The 12,161-nt window shown below is 48.7% G+C and overlaps 1 protein-coding gene across 2 annotated transcripts in view; it reads right to left on the bottom strand.

Moving 5' to 3' along the window:
• The window catches only part of LOC119393137 (nephrin), a 609,317-nt gene that overhangs the window by 145,247 nt on the left and 451,909 nt on the right, over nucleotides 1-12,161 (bottom strand). For both annotated transcript variants that reach the window (XM_037659958.2, XM_037659957.2), the window contains exon 2: nucleotides 7,936-8,295. In XM_037659958.2, coding sequence (XP_037515886.1) covers nucleotides 7,936-8,295 — 360 coding nt within the window. The remainder of the gene's footprint in view (nucleotides 1-7,935; nucleotides 8,296-12,161) is intronic.

Raw genomic sequence — 12,161 nt, 5'->3', positions numbered from 1 at the left:
GGGCGAAGCTCCTTAAGGCGGCACCCGTTCCTCCCTCGTAGTCGTCGTGGTCGTAGTAGTGAGTAACAAGTCTTACGCTTTGACCTCCAAGGTGGTGCCGGTGGGAGATTTCTCCTGTGCGTTGTTGAACAATAAAAAATTCGCAGCGTGCGCGTTAACTAAAAGCCGAATTCTTCTGTCTCTCATTCCCCATTAGCAGCCATTGGCATGTTCCAGTAGGAAACGTTAGTAGAAGTAGAAGTGTAAGTGTTAGCTAAAAGCCGACTTCTTCTGTCTCTCATTGCCATTAGCAGCCATTGTTTACCTCCAAGGTAGTGCCTGGTGAGATTTCTCCTGTGCGTGATTAAACAATAAAAATTTTGTTCAAAACGCCGTTGATTGATGAAATAAACCAACGAAAGACGCCAGATGTTTTGTAAAAGCAGAACGAAAGAACGCCAGATGTTTTTCTTAAAGTGTAGTAGTAGTAGTTGCATGTAGCCACCTCGCCCGATCGTCAACGGGCGAGGTGGACCGGCAACGGCGCGAGGACCCTGCCGTACGAGAGTTAAATCACACTAAAAGACATACTTTGCGGGCGATACACTCTAGTGAGCTTTCAACTTTTCGTCTTAATGTACATGATAAAGAAATTATTTCTACGAAAAACGCAAGGCACACCTTGAGCAATATGTTTGGTTTTGGGACGCTAAATGGAACCATGAGGCGATGCGAAGCCGGAGCACTTGCACGATCGCGTTCCGTTGGCTTTCGTTGGGCATGCTACCGACCTCGCGTCGTGGAACGCGCGTCCTGTCTTCCCTCTAGCCTTGCCTTTAATTCGCACAGGGCGAGCGGGGAATGCGGTCGCTCTTGGCGCTCTTTCGCTCGGGAGCGGACTTCTTCCTTGCATTTCACCGATCACAAGTGATAATGAAGGGACCACGTAAACCAACAGTACAATAAAAGTTTGATGTTTAATATATACACGATGTTTCACACTCTTTATATTATGTACTGGGCGCATTTCACGGAAGAGTTTCACGGTTTACAGATGATTCCCTCCGTAGCTTCGCCCCACTCATCATCATTCACCCCGTGGATATGCTGTGATTTTTTTTAACGCGATAGCGTTAGAGAGCTCGTGTCGCAGAAATTCCGGTGTCGGTGTCGGCAAAGGCGTCGTTGGTTGTGATCGAAAAATCGTCCGTGACCGAAAAATCGAGAAATATGCTAATAAAATAAACATAAAAATATTCGGTCCCACTGGGGATCGAACCCGGGCCGTTCGCGTGGCAAGCAGGTGTCCGACCACAAAGCCACGTTGTTACTTGCAGCTGCTTCGGGAAAAAACACTACATAAATGCCATGTAGTGGAAGGAGTCTCCTTAAAACGGTTAATGTTGCATGGCAGAAGCGCACAATCGACATGCTTCGAAAAAGCCGGTACACTGCAACCATCGCCGCTAAAGGCACGACTTACAAACAGCTCCAAGAATGAACAACTATGTCCATCTAGCGGAAAACATATTAAAAAAAAAAAAAACGCCAAGCCTGCGCGGAAAGCGCAGCACAGTCACAGCGAAAGCTGGAAGAGTGGCATTTCTAGAGCCCGTTGTAAACTCTCCTGGGGCTACTAATACAAGTACACTAGCAAGGTATCCACTACGCTATAAATAACAATATTTGGGAAGCTCGGAAGTACCTACAACGCCATTATTCATCATTGTGCGCAGAAGCGAGGTTCCAGCTACACATCTGTTAGGCATTATGTGCACTTTGTTTACGTGACGACTGATGACGATGAAGAATTGTGGCTCAGCCCTTGTAATGGGTTGGAAGCTTTAAACGGCTCACCAGTTACGTAATTCGCATTATGTGACGCCTATTTCACTCTCCCACAATGCAATATAACATACGTTGACGTGAGAAAGAGAGACAGAGAGAGGGGGGAAGAACTTTGTTGAGACCCTGAGGAAATGAATGATGGGCTTATGGGCTTCCTTGACAACCAATGCGAGTGCACTTGCGATGAACCCACTACGCAATAACTCATCATAATTTCTGTGAAGTATGGAGACAGCCACTATGCCATTTTTCGTAATTCAACGGAGAGCCGTGGTACCCGCGAAAAACATGTAAGGCATTATGCGCACTTTGTTGGTGTTGTGCCTGATGACAATGAAGAATTATGGGAGAACCCTTTGTAATGGGTTGGAAGCATCCAACAGCCCACTCGTTGCGCAATTCGCATTGTGTGACGCCTGGTTACAGAATTCGCGTTGTGTGGCGCGTGGTTGTTATTTCACTCTTCTACCACACTAAATTACATATGTTAATGTGGTTCCTTCTGGACATGAAGCCGGTATAGCGTCTTCTTGCAAGGCAGTTCCAAGCACCGGCATGGCTCTGAGGTACAACACTGGGCTCCCACGCAGAGGGCCCAGGTTCGAACCCCGTTCCATTCTGGAAATTTTTTCTTACTGCGTTTCTTTTTTCTTATTTCGAGCTATACTTGTTACGGACACCGGCGGCGGCGGACAACTACGGCGCCAAAAACGGCCGGTTGAAATGATCTCGTAACAGCTTTCGCTGTAAAACAGCAAACATTAGATAATGTGCTGCCATCTGTGAGACATTGTGACACTGTGTTGTCTCGACCATGGCCTCCGAGATAAGAAACGCGTGGAGAGCCGCGCGCTCGCCGTCTCGGAGGCCATGTCTCGATTACAGCAGAGCCTGTATGGGTCTGCCGTTCTAGCATAGGGAAGTGGCCACACTGCACAGTTTGCTCATCTATGAGTGCCGGCGGGACATTCATGTCAAGTAGTCGCTCTCATGTCAGGGTTGTGTTGGCGACGCTGACGTTTGGCCTCCGCTTCTCGAGCTCGAAGTTCTGCGTCATATTGGCGTCGTTGACGCCTGTGATCGGCTTCTCGCGCTCGTAGGTGGCGATCCATATCCGGCGACGACTCTTCATTTCAGCTTCCCTGGCTCTCAGCAAGGCATCTTCATGGCGTTGTTAGAGTTTGACCTCCGCTTTCCTAACCTGACCGCGTCTCGCGCGCGCACGCGTGTGTCTGTGTGCGCGTGCGTGTGTGCGTAACAACACACATTTATAAGTATGCACTTAGTGGTTTAAAGGGACACTAAAGACAAATATTAAGTCGACGTTGATTCTTGAAATAGCGGTCCAGAAACCTCGTAGCGCTGCTTTTGTGCCAAGGAAGTGCTTATTTTGAAATAAAATCACGTTTTTAGTGGTCCGCATCGCGTTAGCGCGCTTCAAATCTCCCGCCTGAAAATACGACTCTCATACGTCACTGCTACCATGCCCACCGTTGCCCGCTTTTACTGCGCGGCCGCCGACACTAGTAGCAGCCGAGCGGAAGTAGCGGGACCCACAGTAGCAACAACGGCGCTGCGGCAAAGACTTGCTCGGATGGGCACATTCAAAGCCGTCACCAAGTTGCGGTTGGTCTCGTAATCCTCAGTACGAAAGTGCAGCGAGCACACACGCAGAGGTTTTGACTGTTTAGCACACTGGCGCAATGGCATGACACTAAGCCACTTCGAGCGTAAGGGTTCATTCCGCGGCACCCAGTGAAAAGACACACCGGTTTTCTTGCTGCAGCACTGGCGTTGCGCACCATTCGGGCATCCGGCAATATCACACGCATGCGGCATTTTGTCGAACTTTCTGTCAGAGCGACCTTCATGAGCGCGCAAAACACGCACGGCAGTACGCGATCCTGAAACTACCACTGAGACGGGCGAGGCACAGTTCGGCGAAAACGGAACTTTTGAACCACGCGCGCCGTTCTTCATGGCAACGCCACGGAGGTTTTGTTTTCCATAAATCAAGCGGAAACGAACAAACAGCATTTTATTACGTCTTTTGATGCTCGGAATGTTCTTTTTTTACTGCTGCTAGTTTGATTACTAGTGATTTATTGCAGACCGACTTCCCTACGTCATCGGGATCACTTCGAAAATGTGCCACTCGTGGCGCTCATCATGTGATACATTTAGCTTAATTTCTCGGTAAGTAGGGCACTGCTGTTGATAATATTGCCGTTTTAGAAGTTGTCATACATTGGGCTTTCACTCTGACATAAATTGTTATTTGCCTTTAGTGTCCCTTTAAGTGCGCCCTAGGGTCCGGATTTCGCTATCGCGTTCAACTCTTAAAGGCGAAGCTTAAGGGTCCCCCATTTTTTTATGTAGCGGCCGTGTCTCTGGTATAAGTTTCAGCAGTTTCTGCAGAGAAACCAAAACAAAGGCATCAGAGTGTCACTCTGCCATCCTGCATCAATTGGCGCAGCTGAACGCGTTGTTCAGTTGGTAAAGAACAAGCTAAGAAAGTCGACGTCTGGTGATTTCCAGACCCAGATTAACCGAATGATATCCCAGTACAGGCAACACCTCACAGCCTCACTGGCAGAACCCCAGCAGAGCTACTTATGGGCATGATACTTCGAACACCACTTAAAGCTTTGTGTCCGGGCCCCCGAAGTGATGCGTTGAAGCAGTTGAAGCAGAAATTGCATCAGGATAAGGGAGCAGGTCATGCTCAGATCCCATAACCAGGTTCGCACATCCTCGTAAAGAACTTCAGACCAGTCGCTCCATGGCTGCCAGCTAGCGTTATTACCCTAACAACTTGATCGTCCGTGCAGCTGGAACTTGTCGATGGGTCTAGCAGCAATCGGCATGGTGACCACCTCGGACCGGGTGACCGCCCTCAGCCTCCTTACTCTGGTTCAACTGGAAGAATGCAAACGAGGTAGCTGATGCAGATACCGAACAAGTTTGCGGATCTCCGGTGGATAGCGAAGCGACGCCAGTGTCCATGGCAGCACAACCGGCACCACTTGCGCCTCAAGCCACTGCTCTGCCGTTCTCAACCAGAGAAGACGACAGCCTGTCCATTCTCTCCCTAGAAACTGTCTGGGGTGGAGAGGTGTTTCATATGTGTGACTTGTTGGTGGCGCCACCTAGCAGTTCACCGACAGCAAGTATGGCCGTGCGTTTCATTTCTCGCCAGTTATGCGGTGAGAATTTAACATTATCCCATTCTCGTTGCCATTGTTAATTACTACACTTGACTACACTTTATTTCGTATCAATGACATGCTGGGTGGCGCCAGCAACACGTCACACATATGTAACAGTATCCTTCCTTTTGAAACAATTGTAATCAGGATGGGGCAATTGCTCACTGTGACGTGAACTCAAAGAGGCCGTTTCGAAAAAAAAAAATGAGCCATATCATGCATCTGTTTGAATCGAACTGAGCCAGATCCATTGAACCAGCGCTGCATCAACAATCGTGACCAAAACAGCCAACATGATCCCATCCTATCTGTTTCATTTGTGTCCTAGTTGTTGTCCTATCGTGCTTCCGTTTCACAATTAGCTTTAACAACAAAGCTGTTCAGCAAACCGTTCCTTGTTCACCTGGTACAAAAACTATCATCATCACAAACGGGTATGCGCCACAGAAATTGGGCAAATCTTACTATTGACTACTGGTCCACTAAAAATGAAGAAAACTATCGTGATCAAACGGGTATGTGCCACTGTGCGGCTTATCAGAGAACTATCATCATAAACGGCAGGGGCGTAGCCAGAAATTTTTTTCGGGGGGGTTCAACCATACTTTATGTATGTTTGTGCGTGCGTTTGTATGTGCGCGTGTATATATACGCAAGCAAAACTGAAAAATTTCGGGGGGGGGGGGTTGAACCACCCCCAACCCCCCCCCCCTGGCTACGCCCCTGATAAACGGGTATGTGCCACAGAAATTGGGTAAATCCCACTACACACAACTTCAACTAACGAGGAAGAAGGCAACAGTTAGCCCAACAAATGGCTGCGAAGCGATGGCGGCGAGCCGAAGACCCGGAGTACGTACAATGAGAGAATACTAGGTAACGGGAAAGGCAACGCCGGCTGCGAGAAGACCTCTAAGCGATGGAAGGCCTACGCCAACGACGACGTGCCCGTATGTCTATGAGAGGTGCTAACGCTTGGTTTCAGCACGAGTTTAGACATCCGTGTCGTGTCTCTTACTGTCTGTGGTTTAACTCGAACCTCTCTGCGCTGAGAATCAACGTATAAACAACCTAGCATCACTAAGCTAAAGCCTAGCTACGACCTAGAAACGACCTGCATCACCTAGCTAAGGCCTAGAAACAACCTAGAAGCAACCAGATTAGTCTGCAGAGTCGTCCAGTTTCGCTGTTTCAAGCCTTGCGCGTTGTAGTGCAAGCTTCGCCTGGTCTGATTTTTTTCTTGAGCGAGTTGGTACTTGCTGAAGGACGTGACCTTGTAGGGCAAAACTCGAATATAAAAAGTAAGAGGCCGAGTTTTCCTACTTCTTTCTTACTTTTAGTGTTTCTTTTCGAGTTTTGCGCTACGGTGTCATGTCCTTCTTTCGCTCCAAGACTGTATATTTGAAATAAAAGACAACTGAAATGAAGATATTGGCCGGGCACCAATCCATTTCTTGAAGAAGAAGTGATCCGAAACGACGCGACAATTCTTGGCCAATCCCCCAGTGTGGGTATGAGCCATGTGTAGAGGCACATCATCATCATCGACGCGGTATAAAACGAGCTAAGAGGAGCTGAAGCATTTGTTTTCAAGGCCTTCAATTAATGCCAAGAACAAGAAAACGCTGCCGACAGTCCAGTATGGCGCGCCTTTTGCCTGGAAGGGGCGCTTGTACTACAGGTCTGGTCATCGCCATTACGCCCATGCAACAAAGAACGGCACCGACAAAAGCACGAGGATATTGTTAATTTTGTCGCAAAACATTGCTACATCGTTTCGTTCGCTGCGATTTAGACTTCTCTTTCGATGCCCAAATGAAATATTCCAGTCTATAAGAGCAAAATTCATATTTTACTCGTGAATACCGACGATAGTGGGCTCCATAAAGTTTAGCCGGAATAGAGATTCGAGGTATATTGGTGACATGAGCAGTGGCAAAAAAATTGTTGGAGGAGGCTCGACTATACTGCCAGAAGCAAAAAAACTGCGCTTTTCTCAATTTCACTTAAAGTGGACTTGGTTCTTTTAGGGAAAAAAAGCCACATATGTCCTCGGATATTTATAATGCAATGTACAATAATGCTTTCGACTGTTTCAAGCAACAATCACACAAAGAACAAGAAACGCCACATTCGCAAATTGGCAGCACCGTCCACTCTTTCACGCACGGCAGTAAAGCGTTCTGGCGTCCTTCAAATGGCTAAATTGTAAACGCCACTCGACCTAAGGCAGCCTTTGCATTCGCATTCTTCAGACACGCTGGGTGGAGGATGGCTATAGCAGCGTGGCTGCGCTCTCTTGACAAACCACAACGACGCTGCACTCAAGAAAGACGCAGTGGACAGGTGTCAACTAAAGGCGCTCCACTAGTACTCCTCGCCTGCCGGTGTGATAAAAGGATGCCTCGGGGGCCCTGATAGGGATTCGCCAAAGACCAGGGCTACGAAGTAGCGCGCAGTGAAACCAACGCATGCTTGTGCAAACAAAATAGAGCAGCCTTAGGAATGTCCCGCGTACAAGAAAGCGCGTTTTCGGCTGGTGGTTTCGTGAATAATTTTCTTAGTGCACGTCACACACTAGAGAGACATAACAACATGCACGCAGGGGCCATTTTAGCTTGAGCTTATTGCGCAACAAAAGCGAGAACTGCTGTGCGGCCACAAGAATTCCTCGAGGGAGTTTCCCTGCAATGCTTAACTGCATAGCGCGAATTCGGGACATATAAGACACACAGCACAAGACACACGCTATGCTGCGTGCGTTCTTCTGCGTCCCGCAACGAATTTGCGCTCTGCCGTTCGGCATTATCAACCAACTAGCCTGGCAACACATCGTCGTTCCCTACACGCTATCTTTTGCCCGCAAGTTGTGCTCGAAGCTCAAAAGGGGCCCACTCACAGATGACCTTGAGCGCGACCTCGTAGTTCCTGGTGCGCGCCTTGCGGAAGTCCACTCGGCAGCGGTAGAGACCCTCGTCCTCCTCGTGCACGGGATAAAGCTCGAGCGCGGCCAGGCCTCCGGTAGGCTCCTCCGGAGGCGCCAGCCGCAGGTAGGCCCGGTGGCCGAGCCAGTCCGCCGGAGCATGGTGCGCCTGTGACAGGCGGCTGCGGCGAGCGTCGCACGAATAGATGGGCGTGGTCGAGTCGTCCTTGTACCACAGCACCAGGGAGACCTCGTCGTCCGTCGTGTTTGGCGTCATGTCACACGGCAGGGACGCCCTCTCGCCCAGCACGCCCACCACGTGAACGCGCGGCTCCTCTGCAAAAGACAAGCCTTGCTCGTTCAGTCGCCAAAGTCCCGCTTAGTTAAGATAAAGCAAATAATATTTATGATCTATTTGGCACGGATTTCTGTAAAAAGCAGTTTCGCACCTATGTCGGACAATCAGTCGCGATATCAATACATTAACAAGTATAGACAAAAAACGCCAGGCCTGCGCGGAAAGCGCAGCACAGTCACAGCGAAAGCTGGAAGAGCGGCATTTCTAGAGCCCGTTGTAAACTCTCCTGGGGCTACTAATACAAGTACACTAGCAAGGTATCCACTACGCTATAAATCACAATATTTGGGAAGCTGGGAAGTACCTACAACGCCATTATTCATCATTGTGCGCAGAAGCGAGGTTCCGGCTACACATCTGTTAGGCATTATGTGCACTTTGTTTACGTGACGACTGATGACGATGAAGAATTGTGGCTCAGCCCTTGTAATGGGTTGGAAGCTTCAAACGGCTCACCAGTTACGTAATTCGCATTATGTGACGCCTATTTCACTCTCCCACAATGCAATATAACATACATTGACGTGAGAAAGAGAGACAGAGAGAGGGGGGAAGAACTTTGTTGAGACCCTGAGGAAATGAATGATGGGCTTATGGGCTTCCTTGACAACCAATGCAAGTGCACTTGCGAGGAACCCACTACGCTATAACTCATCATAATTTCTGTGAAGTAGGGAAAAAGCCACTATGCCATTTTTCGTAATTCAACGGAGAGCCGTGGTACCCGCTAAAAACATGTAAGGCATTATGCGCACTTTGTTGGTGTTGTGCCTGATGACGATGAAGAATTATGGGAGAACCCTTTGTACTGGGTTGGAAGCATCCAACAGCCCACTCGTTGCGCAATTCGCATTGTGTGACGCCTGGTTACAGAATTTGCGTTGTGTGGCGAGTGGTTGTCATTTCACTCTTCTACCACACTAAATTACATATGTTAATGTGGTTCCTTCTGGACATGAAGCCGGTATAGCGTCTTCTTGCAAGGCAGTTCCAAGCACCGGCATGGCTCTGAGGTACAACACTGGGCTCCCACGCAGAGGGCCCAGGTTCGAACCCCGTTCCATCCTCGAAATTTTTTCTTATTTCGTTTTTTTTTCTTATTTCAAGCGATACTGGTTACGGACATCGGCGGCGGCGGCGGACAACTACGGCGCCAAAAACGGCCGTTGAAATGATCTCATAACAGCTTTAGCTGTAAAAGTCACACTTTCAGCGCAAGGCCGAAGCAGTGGATGCAATAGCTACGAATTTGAACGTTATCCTAAGCAAGGCTAGCAGCCAACTCTTTTAGCATCCAACCTGGCGTAACTTAACAAAGAACCGGATTAAGGAAACGCGGCCGCTGCAGCGAACGAAGCCACATTCGTACCTTCTACCACTTCATCGCATACCGAACGGTGAGCACACCAAAAACACACACAAAAAAAAGGTATGCGCCATCCGCTCACCCTTGTCACGATAAAGCGTGTTGAACCACAAGGCAATTATACCGAGATCGAGGACGATAAGGGGGAGGACGAACAAGGCGCTGACTTACAACCAGTTCGTTTTATTTTTCAGAAACGCGCATATATAAGCGGCACAGAAGAAAAAAAAACATAAAAAATACAAGACGACCACGAGATAAATCAGCAAAATATGAAGCTAAGCCATGAACCGTTATCGACACAGGCTCTGTTAAGACACTTTAACTCTTTCTTCGTGAGTGCTACTGATGCCACGCTTATGCACTGCTCACGCCAGTTTCACCATACATCACCAACTCACCTAAACTTTCACATTACTAAGATAAGGAACCGCGCGCGGCCGAGCGAAGTACCCAGTTTCTGCTGTGTGTGTTTCTGCTGTGTGTGTGTGTGTGTGTGTGTGTGTGTGTGTGTGTGCGCGCGCACACACACACACACACACACACACACACACACACACACACACACACACACACACACACACGCACACACACACGCACACACACACACACAGCGCGAGCAGTCGGTTTTGAGGGGCGAAGCGCCTTAAGGTATCGGCTTTTCGGTGGTGCATCGTCGTGTCCTGTCCATTGGCTTGAGCGCAAGAGAGGGCGCCACCGCCTCAGCGCTCGCCGTGTGGCGAGAGAGAGCGAACGGCGCGCGTTGACTATTCGCCGCGAGATCGGGCTACAGGTGGCAGCACCGTCGCCGCGTTAGTGTGGATAGGCGGTTGTCGGCGCGTATACAGCGTGCACAACAGCGCTTCGTTGTGAGCATTGTGACCCGATTTCCGGCAAACAAAATGCGTTGACTGCAGCTTTGTGGTAATATATGCGATCTTCATTCCCGAATTAAAGGGGTACTGACACAAAATTTCGCGGCCGAGATAGCCTTCTGGATCGATTACCGTGTACGTGCGTGTACCATCTGCAAAACATCGACAGCGAATAAAGCTTGGAAGGTATTTTAATGAATTTTCAAGTTCGCGAGCGCGATCCAGCATTAGAGGCCGCACCTGGTGCATTGACACCCTCGGAGGTGACCCGAGGCGACCCCCCTACTTCCCCTACGTAACCGTTGCAGCCGGTACAAGTTATGATGACGTCGTAGCCGCCATTTGTGTTTTGACGCGCTTCCCGACGAATGGCTCCTCGCCAGCGGGTCAAACCTGAAGTGATTCGCCACGTCGAAAATTCCTTCCATCCCCGCCGCCAGAAAATCGTCGCCATCAGACGACGATGAGCCCGGCGACGACATTTTCGGCGCGCGGAAATGCGTCACTGTTCTGTGTGCTCACGTGACCGAGCGTTTCACTCGCTAGGTGGTGATAGTTGCGCCCGGCGGCTTGTCGTTTTTGGAGCTCTGTCAAACCGAAACTGAGGCTGTGTCGGTAATGAGGAGCTTGTAATTAATTATCTGTCGCGCGCTGCAGCAAACGATGTGCCGTGTTATGACTATCAGGCCCCAGCAACACATTGCAGCAAAAAAACGCGGGGCAAAAATTTTTGTGTCAAAACTCCTTTAATGCACGAAGCGCTCCGAAAGTTACGATTACTTGTGAGAGAAACGCATTCTGCCAGCGAACGGGTTGCGCGCCTTCGGCGACAGTCGGCGTTTTCACAATGGGTGACGTTTTCTTGTTGTTTTATTTCTACATGTTTAGCTTGCGTTCCACCTACTAGGCACTGCTGCATAGCGCGACTGAATTAACTATTTACTTCTTGTTCACTTGGATGCCCCTCAACAAAAAGAAAGCCCGTATTCCTGCACGATCAGTTGAAATAGCACTTTGTGCACTGCGTGCTCATATTCATTAGCATTTTTTATTCAGTTCTCCATGAAATGTAGGACAGTTGATAGGTTTACCAAGGAAAGCTACGTGGCTGACAGCGCTTTAGCGCTACGGAGACGTTTAAAACGCACACGCGTGTTGTTATTCCAGTAACAGTACACAAAGGCAACTTTACAGCACGGAAATTTCTTCGATTGATTACTTGCACGACAGTAATGGAGCAAAGGTCCGGTTATTTCACGGGACCAAAGTACGTTTTTTCATACGAATAATGTCCGCTGCCTTCCGTCAATCTAAACAATGCAACACAAACGCTCAAGATAATGTAAAGAAAATGAGATGTGGCTTCGCGTGAAATTATTACTACATAAATATAAACTACGCCGTTTGGATTAATTTTGACCAATAGCGCTCTTTAACGCGCTCCTTAATATAAGTTCACGGGTGTTTTTGTATAAATTTCGCCACAAGTTAAAATTGCGCAAGGCAGTTCAGTTTTGCGATTTCCGTGTCATTTCATTTTCCGGTTTTTTAGGGGGCAATTTAAGTACCGAATTGTCAGACGTGACCTAACAGAAATATTTCT

Source organism: Rhipicephalus sanguineus, chromosome 5 (assembly GCF_013339695.2).
Source record: "Rhipicephalus sanguineus isolate Rsan-2018 chromosome 5, BIME_Rsan_1.4, whole genome shotgun sequence".
Taxonomy (NCBI): domain Eukaryota; kingdom Metazoa; phylum Arthropoda; class Arachnida; order Ixodida; family Ixodidae; genus Rhipicephalus; species Rhipicephalus sanguineus.
Note: the sequence above shows the minus strand (reverse complement) of the source record. Positions and strands in the feature narration are given on the sequence as shown.